This window comes from Mchenga conophoros, linkage group LG4 (genome assembly GCF_057382185.1).
Source record: "Mchenga conophoros isolate Kocher_MC1m ecotype Shallow Benthic linkage group LG4, M_conophoros_male_GT1.1, whole genome shotgun sequence".
Taxonomy (NCBI): Eukaryota; Metazoa; Chordata; class Actinopteri; order Cichliformes; family Cichlidae; genus Mchenga; species Mchenga conophoros.
This window is the reverse complement of record NC_140529.1, coordinates 30,198,265-30,220,569: the sequence shown is the minus strand read 5'-3', so window position 1 is coordinate 30,220,569 and position 22,305 is coordinate 30,198,265. Positions and strand designations below refer to the sequence as shown.

At 39.4% G+C, this 22,305-nt stretch overlaps 1 protein-coding gene across 2 annotated transcripts; it reads left to right on the top strand.

The window, feature by feature from the left end:
• The first annotated feature begins 955 nt into the window (after positions 1-955).
• Positions 956-22,300, top strand: zc3h7a (zinc finger CCCH-type containing 7A). 2 transcript variants are annotated; one of them, XM_085271699.1, is made up of 23 exons: positions 956-1,110; positions 2,411-2,513; positions 6,761-6,800; positions 6,995-7,198; positions 8,803-8,961; positions 11,305-11,385; positions 12,647-12,700; positions 12,787-12,826; positions 12,922-13,265; positions 13,353-13,605; positions 13,702-13,736; positions 13,826-13,970; positions 14,110-14,268; positions 15,412-15,617; positions 16,262-16,362; positions 16,522-16,703; positions 16,856-16,929; positions 18,694-18,827; positions 18,910-19,015; positions 19,116-19,224; positions 19,315-19,448; positions 21,326-21,489; positions 21,579-22,300. In XM_085271699.1, the coding sequence occupies exons 2-23, from the start codon at positions 2,446-2,448 to the stop codon at positions 21,766-21,768; spliced, it is 2,982 nt and encodes a 993-aa protein (XP_085127825.1). In that variant the 5' UTR covers positions 956-1,110; positions 2,411-2,445; the 3' UTR covers positions 21,769-22,300. The 2 variants fall into 2 exon arrangements, with proteins under 2 accessions (XP_085127825.1, XP_085127824.1); XM_085271698.1 differs by having other exon boundaries at positions 18,691-18,827.
• The last annotated feature ends 5 nt before the right edge of the window (positions 22,301-22,305 follow it).

The window sequence follows — 22,305 nt, the reverse complement described above, 5'->3', positions numbered from 1 at the left end:
TTGTTCCCATCCTATCCCTAATGTCCTCCTCTGTTACACCAATCATCTACATGTCTTCTTTTACCACTTCCATGAATCTCTGTGCTTATCTTCTTTTCCTCCTGCCTGGCAGCTCCATATACAATGTCCTTTGTTCAATATATAACCACCATCCCTCCACTCCACATGTCCAGAGTACCCCAACCTTGCCTCTCCAACTTTGTCTCCAAATCACTCAACTTGAGCTGTTTGCAGGTTGCTCCGAGAAAAAGTGAACCTTATTTTACCTCTATCACATGAAAGTCTCTTATGGGCTCCTCCCTCTAGTTTTTGAGCCACACTTCTATTTTTAAATGCTCTGTGTGCTGATAAATTCAAGGAGGAAACGCGCTGTCAAAGAAAGATTTGCACAAGGGTTGATGGAGAGGAGCTGTGGATGCCTCGGGCTCAGCGGTCTGAAATGTTGTGCTTTGTAGATTGTAAGGAGATTGAAAGTGGGTGCCTTGCCAATGTATATGCATTAGAGAGAGTCTGAAGTACTGACAATCTTAGAATTATGGTGAGCCCCATGTATGGATTGAGAGAAGGGGAAAAAAGAAAGAAAAAAGAATCAATCAGTTTATTATATAATATATTGTAAAATTATATGCAGATTATACAGTTAGCTATAATTTCTGCATATGTATATTTTAATGTATTGGTTAAAAATCACAACAACAACAAAAAAGATAAAAAAAACAAAAAAAACAAAAAAAAACCTTAAGTCTAAAACATAAAAGTTTATCTCTGTAAGCTACACTGATTCCAATGATTAGGGGACTATTCTAGCTGTAGGGTACACTTTGGACAGGTTGTTGCTAATAAGAATAAACAAATATCCACGTGTTTTGTCTTATTATTAATCGCCACACACCTAAATCCTACTTGCTACAACCTTTCAGTGCCTGTAGGGGCACCAGAGCTAATGGACTCGATGTTTGCGCTCGCTTGCATCAGAGCAGAAAAAGAAGCAAAGGGCGGCCTTCAGCGATATCCCACATTTAGCCAAGTTCTTTTAGCTATAACGAAAAATCACTTTCCCTCCCTTTAGATAGCCGATGTAAGGTTTGTGCGGAATAAAGACTCATTCATGTAAGTGTGAACGACAGCTACTTCTTATCCATTTCTTTGATATTTATTGTGTGTTAGCTACAGCTAAACAGCTACACCTCGCTATTGTTTGCGTTGAGGAACTAGTTTAACTTAGGCATGCCTATGCTTTGTTAGGTTCAGTCTACTTCCTAGAAACTTAGGCGAGTAGCGTCGTGTTTTTGGTAACGTCCGCGTATTTCTGCATACATAGAAGACGTGTGTTGTATCACTTCGGTATATTTTGGAACAGTATGAAAATTGCTAATATTTGCTAGCCGATGGTGATGGCTGGTGAGAACTGGACGGTCCCTGGCCGCGGGTAACACACGTGCGCTAACTGTTATGCGCCCATTATCGGACATATTCACGAAGCGCTTTCCCTCCTCTCCTGTAAAACTTTGTTGAAATAAATGTATTCTCCACACAGTGCTGTCTTCATATAGAGGAGAGTGCTTAGTGGCTAGAAAGAAAAAAAAAGCGTGTCTAAACACAAAAGCACTGCAATAATAAAGTTAATTTCGGTCCGACTGTTAAGTTAATGGAACATAACTTAGCTTTAGACGGTTATACTAGTCTAAAGCTAGTATAACCGTCCGCATGACTCGGTAGCAGCCCATATTCTCTTCCGATTAGCAACCACAATTAAGAAGTGCCTTTGAAAATGTTTAGAAATGACAGGGGATATCATGTTATTTATGACCATCCAGGGTTGACTGCTTCATTTACCGGGTTTATGCGCCGTGGCCGCAGTACTGTCAGAAGGTGATAAATGCTCGAAGACTTGTGCACATTGTTTAGCACACAGTGTGCACTTTGTGTTGATGAATTTCGTGACAAACCCAAAAATATTTACATGAGGCAATGAGCTATCCGATGATGGAGCGCTTGATTCCAGATGCTAAGTTTAAATGGGTCCTAACGGCTCTGCTTATTGTCAAACTCTTCAGGTGTGTAGGTTTTGTAGCTTTCTATGGCTTCTACATTATACTAACCCGTATCTGCTCTGTTGTTACTGTTATTACCTCGCAAGCTAACAAAATGTTTAGCGTCACTTTCCGGAACTAAAAGCATGTCGTCATTACTAAATGCGGAAGCTAGAAATAATGGAAGGCAAGCGGCAAAGAAGCCCCTGATAAGTTGAAATCATATACTGACGGTTAACACTGAGCAAAGGAGCTTTTTAGTTAGTACAATCTGCCCGTGTCCAGTCAATGATGAGAAGTAATTTTTTATTTATTTCGTTTTCACCTGTCATTTTAAAATGACTCTACTGAATCTTCTGATTCTGATACAATTTCAGGTGCTGACTGAGGGAAAGGGACAAAACACGCAGACATGTCTGGAGCGTGTCTGGACAGAAGGACCCGCTGGCAGGAGATTCAAAAGGGCCTCCAGTTCATCCAGTAAGTGTCCCTGGTTTGTTTCTTTTTCTTCAGTGTGTGACTGTTTTCCTGAGCCATTTATTAGTTAGTCTTGGTCAGCTTTGGCAACTATTTTGATAATCTGATAATCATCTTATTAGTTTGTTTACATACAAAAAATTAGGGTCTGTGAAAGTGTGGTTTTTCATTCTATTATGGTTTTGCATGTGATGTCATGTGCATATTGCTCAAGAGCTGTCCGCCTCATTAGATGTGATAACCGGTAGAGATCACATCCAATAACTTGTATATATATATATTTTTTCATATTTATATTACTGCCTCTTCTTCATCTGCTTCCTACACCATTACTCTCTCCTGCTCATTGCTCTCATCCTCTTTCTCCCCACTCCTGAACTGACGTTAGTTGCCATACTTAAAAGTAAACATAGGGTTCTAGCATAATAATGTTTAGTAGGTTATTCACTTACTTGACGTGTCAGGATTGCTACACATCTAAAATGGCCGAAACGTTCATGTCACATGGGAAGCGATCACGTGTCTTCAAAACCACAATCTCTCATTTATGTTTTAAGATTCGTACATTAAAATTTTCATCATCTTTCTCTTCATCCGCCTCCTCCCTCGTCTCCACCTTATCGACTTCCTCCTCACTTCAAGCCTTGATGTGAGGAGGAAATCTCTTGATTTCAAATTAGGGATCTAACAAAAGAAAACTCTATATAATGTTTATTTATAATGAGTGTTGTCACAGTAAGTTATTGTCACTAGCTGTCATCAGACTTGCAGCCCTTCTGTCTCTGGACAGCTAACGATAGATGGCTGTAAGCTAATGTTATGCCAGTGTCCTAAAACACTCTGACTTTCACTCACATTTTGATTACATTGTCAGACCGTATGAGAGTTTATTTGCTAAGTTTACGAGTCATTAACAACATTACACCCACTTCAAAGAAAATTTGAGTAATGAGCTGTGCTTACTTAGGTTCAGGAGATCCTCAACAACTCTCCTCAGTATTGTGGTCAGAGGTGAGGTTCATTGACTCATTACTCCAGGTTAAGGCAGAAACAGTGGGAGAAACATGCTGGTACAAAAGCTCAAAATTCATAGGCAAAAGGAATCAGTGACAATAATAGTTTATATCCTTGTATCAGAATATTAGATTACTTGGGTATTCAAACAAGTTACTTTTGAATTTTTACATATACATACATACATTTTTTTTTAACATCAGTTTGACTCACTTTTTCCTTCTTTGAATTTGGGTATCATTGACATTAACATATATAGTGATGCCACGATACCAAAACATTTAGTAGTCAGTACTCAATAGAATCGCATGATTCTCAATACTCAAACAAAATGATCCTCTTATGTAGTTAAACAAAATATGTATTAAAAAGTTGTTGTAAAACATGGAGTCAGATCTTTTATTTAAAATGCATGCATGTTGTGTTGACAGAATACAGACTGAAATGTTAGGATGTTTGCAGAATAGCCTACTAATATTACAGCTACGTTACATCAGCATTAGGGCTGCAACTAAAGGTTAGTAATACAAATTAAATTGCTAGTAGGATTTAAACAAAAGTTAATGTGCAAATAGGAAATTAAAAACGGCTTCTGTCCATAAGTTAGGGTTTAAATTAAATCAAAAAGATTTTCTTTCCAGCTCATGAATTCACGATTGCAGTGAACATGCTCTGGAGTGACGCTTGCTCTTATCTTTGAGATGATGTTCCCAGATGCTGATAACCATCCTAAAGATGCTCTCTGTCATTACTTCAGCCATTTGAGAGGTGCAAAGCCTGGAAACTCATCTTAATACTAGTAAAACAGAATTAGAAAAAACTGTTACTTATCAGAAATGTAGTTATATATCATAGTTTCTCAGATGGCATAGTGTTCAATGTCAATTAAACTAAATGATTATTGACATGATCCAACCTACAGATTAACTACCTAAAGATAGGTGAAAGACTATTCAGAAGAAATGTTAATGTGTGAGGGGGGGACTTAAGTTTGTAGCTACTTCTGTTTAATTGTTTCCTCTTGCGTATCACTCATTGGCTAACAAAATTTACATAGTGTTCGCTTAGCAAGCATCATGCTGAGAAGTTTTCCGACAGGTAAGCTAACATAAACATTACTGTAAAAACCTAAACATTATCGTACAAACATTAACATAAATGAGACATCAATGCAATGCACCAACTTAACGCCCTAAATCTGATCATTCAGAGTTGACATCACAGCTCCATTGTGTCGTGGAAGGTTTGGTTTATTTGAACACTGCTTTTTAAGAGTGAACCATTATCCCTTTGTCAGCCACCCTTGAGTGCAAAGTACTCTCATAGCTGAATCTGCCTTTCTTGAGTTGGAGCAGAGCTGCACTACTTGCCATCTTCCAAGTGTAGTTTTTGCTGTCCCATTTGTATTTTTCCCTGTGCTTGTGGGCTTTGTTTCTAGTATTCTACTTCAGCATGTTTGGCTAGATTAGAACACTTATATCCTTCTTCAGTTTCAGAAGAATGGCCACCTCTGTGCATACATCGCCTGTGGATGTTGGTATGGAATCATAAGTAGTATTGATTCTGGTGACATCCCTGACGTCCCCCCCTACAGTGTAATCCTGTCACACAATATAAATACATTTCTTGAGGTTTTAAGCATGTAGCACATGGCTTCTTCATATGATATTACACTATTTTTTTTTTTATTTTATTTTTTTTAAAACACTATTTTGCTCTTCACTCTACTCTGAGCCCCTCCCAGATGGGCAAACTCCTCACCCTATCTCTAAGGGAGAGGCCAGCCACCTTTTGGAGAAAGCTGATTTTTAACGCTCGGATCTGCGATACCGTTCTTTCAGTCACTAAAGTTCATGACTGTAGGTGAAAGTAAGCACGTCAACCAGTAAATCGAGAGTTTTTGCTTTTACACTCAGCTCTCTCTTTACCACAATGGACCGGTACAGTGTCTCTCCCCCCCCCTTTAAGAGTAACTAACAGTCCACCACAATCTCATTGGGTTGTTAATATCAGTTGGAGGTAAGAGAGACAGCCGATTACTGGTATTACTTCAGTTTTGTTTCTAGCTTCGTATTCAAGCATCAGGCAGAATTCCTTTATGACCACATGTTGTTTTAGAGCTGAGCAAAGCAGTTTAGCTTTTCATTTCATCTAATCCACCAAGGGCATTTTGTTTTAAAACAAAAGTGATACTTAAAATACTATGGTGAATGCAGTCACTGTGATGTAGTCTGTGTGTGTAAAGTTGACAAAGATGAATGAAATAGGTCTGCCACTTAGATTTTTTCACACCGAATCATTAAATACTTAATTGTTCAAAAACATGGCAACGAGCAAAGTGGTATTTTGTTGTATGCAGAGGAGCTCATCATGCCTTGGTTGAAAGGACTGCCTAGAATATATCGCCCTCCTACTCCACTGTTTAAAAGAAGAAATGCAACTCTACATACCAGGCAGCAGCTGTAGTGGAAAACAGCCTTTGAGAAAAAAAAGACAAACTTTTCCATGATAGCATTTAATGGCACAATGGAACCTTTTAGTGTAGCAATTTATCCAGCTAGTTTAACATTGCATCAAATAATTGATGACTGTTGATGATATTAAGCTTGATAATGACTGTAGGTCTGTGTTGACATCTAAATGAAATGTAGGTTTGTGAACTGCTTGTGACATAAACCACACCCTGATTAGAATCGTAATACAATTTTACTTCCTGGCAGTCACTACTATTTAGTATAACTTAACAATACAGTCAGAACCAAACCAGTAGATGATGATGATGATGATGATGATAATAATAATAATGGATTGCATTTATATAGCGCTTTTCGGGACCCCTCAAAGCGCTTTACAATTCCACTATTCATTCACTCTCACATTCATACACTGGTGAAGGCAAGCTACAGTTGTAGCCACAGCTGCACTGGGGCAGACTGACAGAGGCAAGGCTGCCATATCACGCCATCGGCCCCTCTGGCCAACACCAGTAGGCGGTAGGTGAAGTGTCTTGCCCAAGGGCACAACGTCCGAGACTGTCCGAGCCGGGGCTCGAACCGGCAACCTTCCGATTACAAAATGGATGGTTTGGTTTCAATACAGTTTTTAGGATGTTTTACTTTAAAAAAAAAGAGTAAAAAAGATCAGCGTAATTAATGTAATTTACAGTTTCTCACACACATACATAATTTATTTAATGGCTGGCACTTTGTAATTTCATTTTTATTTCTTTCTTCTAGATCAACCCTTCCATTTCCTGGGAGTCAGGAGCAGTATGAGGTAAGCAGTGTAAATTTGAATGTACGGTGACCCAGTTCCATCAAAATTTGAGTTAAACAAATATGACGTTACTTTAATTTATTGGGTAAAAAAATAAAAGGCAACATGTAATTTCCTGCATCTGTGTAAAGACGTATTACTATATTACTGGACTTTGTATGTTTTGTTTTATTTGTATGTTTTAAATTTTCCAGGTGTTCATAAAGGACCTTGTGTGGAATCTGTTTGGAGAAGGAAACGACGTGTTTAGGGAAGGAGAATGGACAAAATCCATCGAGATGTTTACTGAAGCACTGAATATAGCAGATTATGCTGAATCAGAAGATATCTGTGTTCAAACAGGTTTACTAGAAAAGCTGTATGCAAATCGAGCTGCGGCATACCTAAATATTGTTCCGGTAAGTTGTGAGCACGACATTGATCACAAGTCACTTTCAAACTTTGCTCTTAAATTTTACATATTAGTTTTGTTAGTAAAATGCATAATGGTGAGAAGGAAAACTTTAAGGATAAGATACTGTACTAAAATTTTGGATGTGAAAAACAAGCTACCTTATTGTTTGGTCTGTTTGTGCTGTTGGCAAAGTGATTTACTTAATCATTTTTTTTTTTTTGTTGCTCCCCTGCTCTGCTGTGTAATTGTTATTGTAGTCTGTTGGTAGATGGTTGCTATGACACATGTCATGCACTATTCAATTTTTTGTGGATGGGAAGATGTTGTGAAATTAAAATGACAGAATGTTTTAATAAGGTTTCTTAGGTGCATAAATGCTAGAAATGGGTCATTTTAACCCAGTGGTATGTGGTTGCTAGGCAGCATGATAATGTCATTATTTGCCATGTAAATAAGAAACTTAATGGGTTTAAGATTTATCTGTGTGCCAAATTTGGTTGCTCAACTGATTGCCAGAGCAATTTGGTAGTGAAGGAATACAAACAGTGTGTTCAGATTGAATTCAGTTTGAATTCAGACTGCATTGACAGGAGAAAGTTTCCTCTGTAAGTAAGATGGACACATTCCAGGGGCTCAGCACAGTCTAAATGCAGTCCAGAAAGTGTAGCAATGTCTCTCTGGAGCACATCATACTACACTCACCATATTCCTTCTGGAACTTAATCACTGCTCTGAGCTCATCCATGATATTGTCCAGGGTCCTCGCATTCCTCGTGATGATAGCTGTACAGATGGTTTATATTTCCCCCTGTTTAACCCTGTGCTTAGCTCCTCTGAAAACATGTGGGTTTTTTTTTTTTTTTTCTTTTTTTCATATCTCTTCTTGAATGTGGGGTGTTTAACTTTGATAACCAGGTCGATTTATGCCAGATATATATTTTTGGTCTTTATAAAAACACATCCAAGAGTTCTGTTCTGTACTGGTGAAGCTGACACTAGATTGATTCGATTTTGGACAGTGATTTAATAACACGTGCTGCTTTTAACTTTGATTTAAATTGTTACCAACACTCTGCATTTAGAAAAAATAAAATATATATAAAATGTCACATTTTAGGAAATATGCTCATTTGCTTTCTTTCTTTGTGAGTGTAATACCTCTCAAGTCTAAATACAGATAGCAACTGCTTAGCACAAAGACAAAGAATCTTAAGAAATGGCTAGTCTTGCTCTAAGATATTAAATTATAGTGTATGTCATGTATTAAATCCATTTCAAACTAGTTGAAAACATATAACAATACACCAGAAAGGTGTAGGTTTCATTCATCAAAATGTAACTTAGTAATGGGAGAGACTGGGTTCCAGTAAATCAAACTGGTGGAAAATCAACCCTACTTTCCTGTTAGTGTGTTTGCCTGTATTGAGTCATGTTACATGGCAGTAAAAGCACTCTGCTGTCTTCAGGGAGGAAAAACAACACACCACACCCTTACCTGAGTCAACTCACTGAACGTGTAATGTCAATTTAGGACACAGGAAACTTTTGTTTTGTGCACACAGACCATGCCTCAGTATTCTTACTATGTAACATGTTTTTTTTCCATAGGGACTCTATGACCAAGCACTAGAAGACTGTGAAAAGGCTCTCCGGTTGAATGAGGGCAACTACAGAGCTCTGTACAGAAAAGCAAGAGCCTTGAAAGAGTTGGGGCGACATCAAGAGGCCTATGAGGCTGTTGCCAAATGCTCTCTAGCAGTGCCTCAGGTAAGGAGGCCCAATCACCACACCTTTTTTTTGTCATGGACAAGTTAGCTAGTAATTCTCATACTGGATATATATAGAGGATACACCAAATGACTGCTTTAGCAAATGAGCGGGACTTAAGAAAGTTTCATAGACTGATATACCCTGGTCTTCAGTGTAATTAGCAATCGGTTTTGCTTTCTGCCATCTTAATTTACTGATTTCTCTTCCTTTCGTACAAATAGTGCTCAAATCTCAGCTCAGGAGAAGTTTTAAATTACCAAATGTTGCCAAATCACTCAACCCCCACTGGTCGTGGCAGATGGCCGCCCCTCCCTGAGCCTGGTTCTGCTGGAGGTTTCTTCCTGCTAAAAGGGAGTTTTTCCTTCCCACTGTTGCCAAAGCGCTTGCTCATAGGGGGTCATTTGATTGTTGGCGTTTTCTTTGTATTCTTGCAGGGTCTTTATCTTACAGTATAGAGCACCTTGTGGCTAATGTTGGTGCTATATAAATAAAATTGGATTCAAATGAATACTGAGTTATTCCTACTTAATGCTGTGAAATGAAAACAATACTCTGCTTTAAGTGTTACGAGTGCATAAATGCTAATAAGGCCTGACTTAGATTTCTGTGGGGAGTCTTTACAGTTTTCTTTACAACTAAACCTACATAAATGGCTGACATTGTCGCAGGTATTTATGTTTGTGCTGGTGCTTTGTGTTAATTATCTTGTGGTTGTGTCCCAGCTGAGAGAAATAAATAAAATGCTGGAACTTTATTTCCCCCTGGGTCTCCCTTCTTTCTGGGGATTTATGCTTCAGCAGGAAAAATACGCCATCTATGTCGTAACTACAAACCGCTCAAACGGCATAGCCTTACGTACGCCGCCCGAGAAATGTAGCTACATGTCAAGTTGGCACAGCCTCAAAATATTGTGATTGGCCTGTTCATCATTGTTTCCTCCTATCTGCTTTTTTGCTGCACTTTTTGAATTTATCAATGAGAGGATAACAATCATCCTCTCAATAAAAGGAATAGCAACCATAGCATCAACATAAGGATTCACAAATGTCAGCAAATTCTTGAAGGGTAATCGTGGCAATTGTCGTATACGAGGGAAATATACAAAGATGTGGAAAAGCGTGAGGGACTACAATGTTAGCCCCTGAAGGGGGAAAAACCTGACCATAACAAAGGCCTGCTTTAGACTTCCACAGGTAGACTTTGTAGAGCGCAGAGACCATAGGGTTTTTATAGGAGTTTGAGGTTACGACGTATCATTGGGGCGATCGTGGCTCAAGAGTTGGGAGTTCGCCTTGTAATCGGAAGGTTGCCGGTTCGAGCCCCGGTCGTTGTGTCCTTGGGCAAGACACCTCACCCGTTGCCTACTGGTGGTGGTCAGAGGGCGCCAGTGTCCGGCAGCCTCGCCTCTGTCAGTGCGCCCCAGGGTGGCTGTGGCTACAATGTAGCTTGCCATCACCAGTGTGTGAATGTGTGCGTGAATGGGTGGATGACTGGATATGTAAAGCGCTTTGGGGTCCTTAGGGACTAGTAAAGCGCTATATAAATACAGGCCATTTACCATTTACCATTTATCAGAAGCATAAATCACCAGTAATTGGTCATTTTAGCCTAATGGTAGGTGGTTGCTTGGCCATATGGCCTATATGACAGAGAAGCACCTTCAGGGACAGACATACCTGTATGCCAAGTTTGTCTGCTTAACTCTTGATCGTGTAGGAGTATTTTGCAGACAGAGATTTTAAAGATTTTGTTATAGTGAGTTAGAGATTGTTTTCATAAAAGGTGTATTGTGCTGCATAAACCATATACCAGAAGTATGAACATGTGCTGTTACATTCACTGGATCTTTGTAGTAAAGGTATAAAAGTAGTAATTCTACATGTGCACTTTGAATCATCATAGATAATATAAAAAATGAAGAAAGTTTGGTCTGTAGCCAAATTTTTGTCCACCTCCACCCACACCCTTTCTTTCCCCTAACCTCTGTACGCATTCTGGTACAGAAATTTGCTTGCTTGAAGGACTGCAAATGTAACCTTGGATACAAAAAATGTCAGGAAGACTTTGTATTACAGCCATGCTTTAAGAAGCTCTGCTTTATAAAGTAGTGGTCTCAACTGCACCATGTTTCTGTCATGTATTTGTATAGAATACTATGAATGGAGGGGGGTATCTGTCAGATTTAATTTTAGATAGACTCTCCAGGTTGGTAAAATAGTGCAGTGAAAAATTTCGAGAAAAAAAAAATCTTAATTTAACATGAATAGGATGTAGGAGATTATTAATAGCTGTAAAACATAAGGAATCAAAGGCGGTAACTGTCCTATGTTGTTTCCCCAGGACTCCAGTGTCACACAGCTGACTCAGGACCTTGCCAAAACTTTGGGGTTGAAAATCCGTAAAGCTTATGTGAGGAGTAAGGTATGGATGTATGATGACAAAGGGGACCTGTTAGGTTTTTCAGAATTTTCTTTATTTTTTTGTATATCCGCTAATTAAGCAATGACTTACAAACCCTGCTTCTGGGTCCAAGCTCCTACTGTGTTCATTAAGGCTGTTCTCTTTTTTACATGTTGCAATGCTCTGTATATTTTTTTTATTTATAAACAAACCCCTTAAAAAATTCCTGTGATTGTTGTATGCTTCTCTAGCTGTTCATTAGCACAGTTCATATGTATCACATCTTTAGGCTTAGTTTTTAAAACCCTGCGATGTAACTATTCTTCACAAAAGAATATCTCTGAGGCTCAGTAGGTGCATGACTAACCCTGTGTTGTGGATCGATCATCACAGGCATTCTCTTGACTGAAGTTTGGTCTGTTTTCAGCATCTTTTTCACTGCCACATGATTGCATCTGTCTCTGCCCAACGGGGACACTCAACTTAACGTTCATCCTCCATTCCTGTTTAGTTTTCAGTCTCCATTGATGTTCAAAGAGAGAGCAGAGCTGCACGTTTTTTGTTTTTTTTTGTTTGTTTGTTTTATTTATAAATCCCTCTGTCAGAACAAGGTGGATCAACTTTAGATGGAAACTAGCAAGCTAACTTCCTGCTGACTTTAGGTTCTGTTACACTTCAATCCTGTAAAGCCCCTTTTTCATGGATACCTGGATGTTAAACTTTATCGTAACACGTGGGAGAGCAACCACACGGAACATTTTATTGACAAGTTAGGGCAATTTTAACTCTGCGATATCAGTGTTTGTTTGAGTTTGGACCTGGAAATGATGATGATGTCAGACTTAAGGCAGCTAAAATATTTGACATAAACGTGTAATCCCTACAATCCAAAAGCTCAGGATTCAGAGTGCACTAAAAGTTAAGCTTGAGTCAGATTTTACAACTTTTGGCTTAATGTGATGCTAATCAGTTGCTTTGCTTACTGCAGTTGTCCCTGTCTGTGAGCCCACACCTGCTCTCCACACATACTCCACCTGACCACCTGTTGTTTAGACTTTCTGTTCACAATGGAATAGCCACTCAGAACAAAGTTTGCTTAAAGGAAAAGGAGCTAAAACTGCTCTGTCCAAAAAAAACCCAGCTTGGAGCATAATGGGTCCCCGGTTACGCTCAAAACAAGTAAAACCACTCTGATTCATGGAGGTGGTTTTCAATGAATTGCTGTGTTAATCGAATGATAAGGAAGTGAATTCATAAAAAGATTTTATTTATTTATTTACAGCCTGCCTTGAATGTTTTGAGAGGATCAAGTTATCAAGATGCGTCATGTGACAAGGTAAGCAACCTCAGCCACACAAAAGAAAATATGTAGCAGTAGTTTTCCAAGACACAAGGTGATCAATAACAATTTGTATTTTCCAGTTTTCTTATGGCTCAGATTCGGTTGAAAATATAGAAATTGGTAAGTTTTGGTCCTTGATAACCTTTTTATTTGCATATCAAAAGATGCCAGGGCTAAAATCACTCAATCTGTCCATCCTGTTATGTGTTTTTTAGAAGTGCCTCAGTTAACCCAGGATAGCAGTGTTTTGACTCCAGGACCAGCTCCCATCCAACTTCCGGTGGCAGTGCACCTACCTCTGAATGAAGCAGTGGTGGATGAACTCCCCTCTACCAACAATATTTCATCTGTCCCCTCATCTGAACCTCCAGGCTTCGAATCTGTCGCCCTGCCTGTGTCTGCATCCACGTCCGATCCCCTCCCTGCACTCACATTCGTAAATGGGTGCCGAGCCAGTAAGCCTTACCCAATTCTTGATACTAGTCAAGATTTTGATACGGACATCATTGGGGACGACCTAGATGATCTTCTGGACCAAGCTGGCCCCGAATCTACTATGGTTAGTTAGCAGAATCCCTGGCAAATCAATAAGACAGTGAGTTTATATTTGAACAGACGTGTGACTTTCCCTAATCTCCTCTGTCAGGTTATTCCTACGGTGAAGGGGCCTCTTCCTTTACCTGCCAGTATTGCCTCAGGCAGTTCCATGTCAAGTCCATTCCTGATGCCATCGCACATCAACCCTTTTCTCCCCAGTGGTCCACATCAGTGCACTGTAACGCTGCCGCCTCTCTATCACAAATCGGGGTCAAGTGCGTATTTTGGTATGGACACTTTTGACCCCATTTCACCACCACTGGACTCTCTGGATAGTCTCAGCATATCAGACTTTAAACCAGGTATGCTACTTCACCTCTTTACTTGGGCTAAGATCACTATTTTTCCATCTGTATCAGATACACAAATAAGCATTTTTTCCCCTCCTACTGTCACAGTTTCAGATTATGCTCCAAGTGGATTCCTTCCACAGGTAATTACTGTTTATCAATAATATCGAACCATCATCAGTTCAATCTTTGTTACAGGCTCATATCACATTGTTTTTCTTTGTTATTACAGATCAACAATAATCACACCCCAATGGGGATGGCTGTGGGTATGCCTGATGTAAAAGGCCTCCCTGCTGCTGTTGATTTAGCAAAGAACCCCCTAGCTGAAACGCATGAATTCAAACAAGCCTGTTCAGTGTGCTATGTCAAAACTGGTGAGGAATTGTTTTGACAGTACACTTATTTAACTGTCTGCTTTTTGTTCTGCTGTAAGCTCAAATTTGTCACCGTCTTTGAGGATGGGATGGGAAGTAGGGTTTGGTGCAACTTGTTTCATATTTTCTCTATTCACAGGGCCTGGAGTGTTGGATTACACACTTCATACGGAAGACCATAAATGCAAAAAGGATGTATTACTTGGCAGAATCAAGCATTTGCCAGACAAAACATGGAAACTCATTCGACCCAGACCAACAAAAACTCAATATGTTGGACCTTATTACATTTGCAAAGGTTAGTTAATTTATTTTTAGTGTAAATGCCTTTCTCACAACCTGTTTCATTTATTTATGTTGATTCCCCAAAGCATGGATGGGGAACTCTTGGCCTCATGGGCCGGTGACCTGCAGGTTTTAGATGTGTCCTTGATCCAACACAGCTGATTCAAATGGCTAAATTACCTCCTCAACATGTCTTGAAGTTCTCCAGAAGCCTGGTAATGAACTAATTATTTGATTCAGGTGTGTTAACCCAGGATGATATCTAAAACCCGCAGGACACCGGCCTGGAGTTCCCCTCCTTTACACTAAATCAAAACATTAATTTACGTTTGTTTTGCCAAGAAATACCTGAATTATCAAAGCTCTTTTTGCACATTTGCATTGTTACATTGCGCTTATTTTGTTATGTTCATCTTCAGCTCCGCATTGTTATTGTTTGATAACTTTGCAAAAAAAACCTTAATTATCATATAATTACCAGTTCAGCTCCTCTCCCTTTTAAGGCTATGCTGTCTTTAAACTTTCTTCTGATTGGTCGCCACTCCCAAATAGAAGTTTGGTCTGTATTTTATTTGATCATCCACCATTTTAACTGTATACATGACATAGAAAATAAGGAAAAGCTTAATAGCCCCACTTTAAACTCGAATCATTTACCACCTTTTTACAGAGACTGAATAAGATAAGAAATCCCTCTTAGTAGGTCCCATTCCCTCTTTGCTTGTTTACACTAAAACCAACAAATGTGGCGTAATGCTGTCCCAGTGTGCGTTTTCAGAAAGCTTGCCAGCATTCTGAAATCAGAGGCATGACGTGTATTACAACAGTGTCAGTGTCTAGTGTAGCGTGTCCCCCCCCCCCCCACACACTGGCTTTCTCATGAACACAGATGTCAGTTCAGCTCTGTGACTAAGTCTGCCTCTGGCTTAAAGGAGCAACAACAATATGCCCCATTCCCTCTCTGTACCTTTCACTCAGAAAAGCAAGGCAGGAAAAAATCATGCAACAGCACTGCTATTTCCTGTTTTATTTTACCTACTTATCCCTACTGAACATGTACACATTTATCTTCAGAGGAACATCTGTAACATGTTTTATGACTGACTTTGCTTCTAGCACTCTTTGTGATAATAAAACGTGACCTTGCGTGTTGCAGAGGTGGCTGTTGGAAAAGATTGCTTGTATCCTGGCCACTGCACATTTGCATACTGCCAAGAAGAAATTGATGTTTGGACTCTGGAGCGGAAAGGATTTATTTCCAGAGAACTGCTCTTCGATCCTTTTGGGCCAAACTCCAACATCAGGTTGACTGTTCCCAAGATCTTGCAGGAGCATCATGGGATATTCATGTTTCTCTGTGGGGTGTGTATTTTGATTTAGTGTCTTATCCAAAACTAGTGTGGATGTATGCAAGGCATGACCAGTACTTCTGGTTAAGTTATATTAAAGTGCCAAATCTTCGCTTTAAAAAGATTTATATTTTCGGTTCAGTGTTTTAAAAGTAATTGGAAATACAAATTCAAGGGGGAAAAATCCTCACATTTAATATTATGCTAAATGTTTTGGTGCGAAACTGTTTTGTTTCAAATAAATGTGCTGATGCACAGATGGTGAAGTAGGATATCTATCAGTGTGCATTCATCTCATAGACTGTAGTGATAGTGTTGTAGTGCTGCTGCATGTGGCCATGTGGGGATTTGTTTGTTTTTTCCTTGTGAGTTGAGGAGAAAATCTTTGGCCTCGTTGTAAATTGATTCTTTTGCTCAAATATGTTAAATGCAGAAAACAATGCAGACATTTATGAAATGAATAAACTGGCTCATTTAACCACAGTAGTAAATATATTTTTCATTTTCATTGGAATGGAATGAGAGACACTTTTTATGCTGCTCACGTTTTATAGGTGATCAAAGTGTGTATAGCATAAAAGTGTGTATATATAGTTTATTGTCTTGTTAGTTTAATGCCTAAAACAGATATTTTATGGGAAATGTGCTGTTCTGCAGGTGTGCTTTGACCACAAACCCAGAATAATCAGCAAGACCAACAAAGATGACCCTTCAGTTTGTTCTCATCCTGTGACAAAGCATGACTTTGAGGATCATAAGTAAGTCAATCACCATTTCAGCACATGAAACCATCCTCATTTTATTTGTGACTTAAAGGATTTACTCTTACAGTGTTTAGATCTTAGAATATGAAGATATTCTGGAAATACATAAGAATTATCAGATTGCGAGTTTGATCACTCTGTTTCTTTTTGAAGGTGCCTGGTCCACATTTTGAAAGAGAATACAGTCCGGTATTCCAAAATAAGACCCTTGAGTCCCCATTGCCAGCTGGATCTTTGTCGCCACGAAGTCCGGTACGGTTGCGTGAGAGAGGATGACTGTTTCTACGCCCACAGCCTCATCGAGCTGAAGGTCTGGATGATGCAGCACGAGCTTGGTAAGACTATTCTTTGAAAATGATACAAGAACTGGGTGGTATTGCATCTGAAATGCTCCCTTTTCTTTCCCATAAAATATTGTCATTTTAAATGCTATGTTTTTAAAAAAGAAATCAAATTACATGGATATTTGGTTTTCTGGATTACACAGGTATCACTCACGAAAACATTGTCCAAGAGGCTAATAAGTTTTGGAATGCAACAGCTTCATTGCAGGGAGCGCAGGTAAAACCAGTGTTTGTTTGTTTTTCCCTTTCTCTAGTAGGTATTTCTACATTAAACATACATAAAATAACAATAAGAAGAATTTTATTGATCCCAAAGGAAAATTCCTGTCTCTGACATATGAATTTAAGGGTTAAGTGTAAAACATTTCTGTTTTACATTTAACAATAAGGAAATGAAGAACCCGTATTTTAGACCGTTTTTTGCCCTGAATTAAAGTACAGTGGGGGAAGTAATTGTTTGATGCTCTGCTGAATTTCTTTTTTGCTCACAAAGAAATAAACAGTCTCTAATTTTTATGGTATATTCATTTTAATGGAGACAACAATTCAATCAAAACAAAAAATCGATTGCATAAATTGATTTGCGTGTCAATGAGTGAAATAAGTATTTGATACCCTACAGCCCAAACAGAATTCTGACTCCCACAGATTGGGCAAACAGCCATTTAGTCAGGTACAGATACTTGTGCTCTCACAGAGAGCCCTTTTTCACTAGTAAGTACTTGGGTCAGCTCGGCTCAACTCAACTCATTTTTAAGGGCTTTCCATTAGGTGATAGTACCTGGAACCTTTTTAGTACCTACTTGGCTGGGATTCCAAGCAATCTGAGGCAATCCGACCATGTGACCGCATGCCACTGATTGACGTCACTTGATCAGTCATGAGAGCGTCTCCTTTATGAAAATAAAAACGGCCATTTTTGAAACCCGGCAGCAAGGGAAATTGCTACAAATAAAACAACACCATGGTCCCTACATACACCAAGCAGCAGGTATGCCATCTCCATCGTTGTGGTGTTTGTGTTGCATACAAATGACGTCATAGGACTTTTCGCTACGTTGCTATAATGACCCCATGCACATTTAAGTGGTGCGCCGTTGAAATGGAAAACATCTTGAGTCAAGTAAGTACTAGTGGAAAAGGGCTAAGAAATGTCTTCCATTACAACCTTTCCACCACCAAGACCAAAGGGCTGTCAGAGGATGTCACTGACAAGACTGTAGACCTGCACAAGGCTGGAAAGACCATCAACATGTACAGGCCTATCTTAAGTTTGCCAGTGAACCTCTAAGTGTCTAAGAGAAGGCGAGACGAGAACCTCTTTCTCTCAACCAGAACACTGAAGATGGGTAGTGGATGGGTCTTCCTGCATTACAGTAATCCAAAACACATTGCCAACAGACAAAGAAGTGGCTAAAGAATCATATTAAGGTCATGGAGTGGCCTAGCCAGTCTCTAGTGCTAAATCCTATAGTAAATCGGTGGGAGCTCAAGCTTTGAGTTGCCAACTGGCAGCCAAGAAGCCTAAAGGATTCAGACAGCTTCTATAGAGAGGAGTAGGCCAAAATCCCTCCTGAGATGTGTGCAAACCTGGTGACCAACTACAAGAGGCTGCAACAGGGGTTTCTCCACCAAGCTGTAAGATGCTTTGTTTGGGGATTCAGTGTTATTTTACTCAATGATATCCAAATCAGTTTATAACTTATATGTAATGTGGTTTTTATGGATTTGTGGTTGATATTCTTTCCATTAAAATGACAGTACTACAAACATGACACATTGTTCATTTCCTTGTAAGTGAGCCAACTTACTTGATCTGCTTCTGAATTTGTAATTATTTTCCCCACGCTAAGCTGTTGCCATTGTCATTAGCCTTGCAGTATATACATTCCTTTAATTCTTTTAGTTGTTTCATTGTCGCGAAGGGAAAATTTATATTTAGTCACAGATTTTAACAAGTCCTTCAAAATATAATCAGCAGCTTCCCAGTGCACTGAGAAGATTTGGACCTCCGAATCTGAAGATGATGTTTGTTTGTGGCCAGTGCTGGAGAAACGGCCAACTAAGTGAAGCTGACAAAAACAAGAAGTATTGCACAGCCAAGGCAAGACACACGTAAGTATTTGGATGTCTTTGTGTATGTGGGGGACTACAATCCATTATGTCATTATTGAGTCACGCTGTCTTTCTGTCTCAGGTGGGCAAAAGACAGGCGGGTGGTGCTTGTAAGTTCCCATGAAAGGAAAAAGTGGACAACTGTAAGACCGCTTCCAACCAAAAAACCCATTCCATCTCAATTTGAGGTATGTTTCCAGCACAGTCTTCCCATCTTATATTTGCCAGACATATAATATATTCAGATTTCGAATAATGGAGACCAAATGTTTTCTGGTCTCTGTTTAGATTTGCATGCATGTGACAGCTGGCAAGAAGTGTCAGTACATTGGGAACTGCACATTTGCTCACAGTGTGGAAGAAAGAGACCTTTGGACCTACATGAAGGAAAACAACAGTGAGTTTTGTTGAAGCGATTGACTCTCTTAATGTGTAAAATTTAATTGGTGAATGTGATGTGGCAAACACATTATATCCCCTCATTTAGTTGGAGATATGGATCAACTTTATGAGCAATGGCTGCAGTCTCAAAGGCCTGGCTGGGGTGATGAAACTTCCACTAACTCAGTCAGAGAAAATGGGAAACAGATCCACATGCCAACTGACTACGCAGAGGAAGTGGTGAGTTGATAAGTTAGTGGATATGAAATGTAGCTCAGTGGCATCTAGTTAATATTGTGCTCAGGGGTGTTTGCAGCTAGACTATTAAATTGTGGTTCTTTCCCTAATTTGCAAGTAAACTACACTACCTGGTAGTTTAATCATTCCTATTTCATTAATGTATAACAACATGGTATTTGTGTGGATGCTATTTCACCTTGTTTTTTAGATTGTCCCTAATTATTCCTGTTTCCTGGTGAGTTCTGCCTTTTAGATAAGTTAGCAGTTTTTAATCGACTAGTACACTAAAGTGTACTTGGACTGAGTGATGCATACATGCCAGAATACATTTTAACGCTGTGCATTATGTCCTGGCTCGCTTTTCGTTTTGGGCCCAGGTGTGGTGTGATAGGTAGTTAACCAAGCCCAAGCGTGGACCAAAAATTGCCCAAATTAAATGGTAAAATGGCCTGTATTTATATAGCGCTTTACTAGTCCCTAAGGACCCCAAAGCGCTTTACATATCCAGTCATCCACCCATTCACACACACATTCACACACTGGTGATGGCAAGCTACATTGTAGCCACAGCCACCCTGGGGCGCACTGACAGAGATGAGGCTGCCGGACACTGGCGCCACCGGGCCCTCTGACCACCACCAGTAGGCAGCGGGTGAAGTGTCTTGCCCAAGGACACAACGACCGAGACTGTTGGAGCCGGGGCTCGAACCGGCAACCTTCCGATTACAAGGCGAACTCCCAACTCTTGAGCCACGATCGCCCCATTAAGTTAAGCCAAAGAGTGCATAAAGTTATGAATCTCATTGTGTTCATACATACTTGGAAGGGGTGTCTGAAAGAGAGAGTGAATGGGCGATCGAAATGGGAGCTGAAATAGTAAGAATTATACTTGGGCATAGATCCTTAAACAGAATGTGAGTTTGGGGTAGAATTGAGAGGAATAGCTATGTGGGGACTGGAGTACAAGCCTGTGCTTACTTTAAGTACACTCTTTTGCCTGGATTATATTTCCTGCGTCCGTGTGATCGCTAAAGTCTGTGTGATATAAATTAGTCATCAGACTAGACTGAGTTATGAGGATGTGGATGTCTATATTTTTTTTGTGGCTGTGTGGATTCGTATATAAAGAATTTGCATTATAATGCACTAGCTACACATGCGCCCCAGGCAGCATACTTCAGAATTATAAGCGGAAAGTCTATTTGTGTCCTATTCAGTAGAATGTAATTGAGGCTTTGTTCAGTGGCAACATCCGTAATTATGCATCCTGAATTATGAATGTTTTATTTAATTTTTTTTTTAAACTGGAAGCAAAGCCAGTGCTGAATTTCGTTAAATGTGCCTTTTTATTTATTGGCCATGAGGTCAAAGGTCAAATCCTGTATAAGTCTATGGAAAACTATCCTTCAAGCTGACCTCTGTAAAAGGCGTTCTTGTCGAGTTCAACAAGCTCTGTCACTTGTTAAGTTTTATTGTATAGAACATTAAGTTCTTTTTGGAAATGTTGGTTATTCTAAGCATTGTGGCAATTATCCAGGGTTTCTGCTTGAATAGGTGTTAGCCAATTAGCATATGGTTTTACAATCCTATTCGGACGGCACTCGTCGCATCCAGCTTTAATTGAACAAGATGGCCAGTGTGAAAGTTTTATGTAACAGGGCTTCGCCAAATAGTGGGTGATACCATGATTGCTAAATCCATCATTTATCCTGTCTTTCATGAAAGTGTTTTCATTAACAACAATGTTATTCTGTTCCTAGTGCTATTTATTGATGAAGCAGAAAATAGTTGGATCTAGTGTGTCTACTCTGCATATTTTTGTGAAATTTCTAAAATGTATTTATTTGTTAATTAATTAAATGGAATTGTTTCTGCAGGCTGGCAATCATTGTTGGCTCTGTGGTAAAAACTGCAACAGTGAGAAGCAGTGGCAGCAGCATATCACTTCAGAAAAACACAAAGAACGAGTTTTCAACTCTGAGGATGATCAGAATTGCTGGCAGTATCGATTTCCCACAGGCACTTTCAAAGTTTGTGAGAGGTAGGTTTATCAGAAACAACGCATACTATGTGTCTTGTTACGAGTCTGATTGTTTTCGATGGTTGACATTTGCTGTCACTCTTTGGCAGGTTCCTCAAAGGCACGTGCACAGAGGATGACTTGTGTAAGCTGGCTCACGGGGAGCAGGAACTAAAAGAATGGAGGGAGCGCAGGGAATTCCTTTTGATGAAACTTGCCAAAGCCACAAAAGACCATCTTATAGCACCAAATGACAATGACTTTGGAAAATACAGTTTTCTGCTTAAAGACATTAAATAATGACGTGATCACAATATTCATGCACACTTGCAAATGATGCAGTATTCAGTCTCGAATCAGGTCATCTTTGAGGGCCTCTGACGTGCACAGGAAATAGCCTGATCACAGCATGATTTTAAAGGAGGGCATACAGGACAGGCCCCCTGAATGATGGCTGTTTGCTCTGATCAGAATTACAGGAGTGTTATCATTAAAAGCAAATACTGAGTGTTAAAACACTTTCCAGAAGCTTTGCAGTGCACCATTCTGTCATACCTGAAAATGGTGGGGAGGGAGGAAGCACGAGTAAACCTTGATCAGAGTCATGTTCAGATTCTTACAGTTGACCTAAACAAATTTTTTTTTCCCCACAAACAGTTTGTATATGTTAATGACCTTTTACTGTTTTAAGTATCAATTACTTAAATAAAGAGTTGAGTTGACATTCTTTTATTTTAATCAGTAAGCATAGGTCATCTTCACTTTCCATTTATCTAATAGTGTTACCAATGTAATGGGCACCACACCAAATAAAGCTCCTTTTTTAATCTGTTTTGA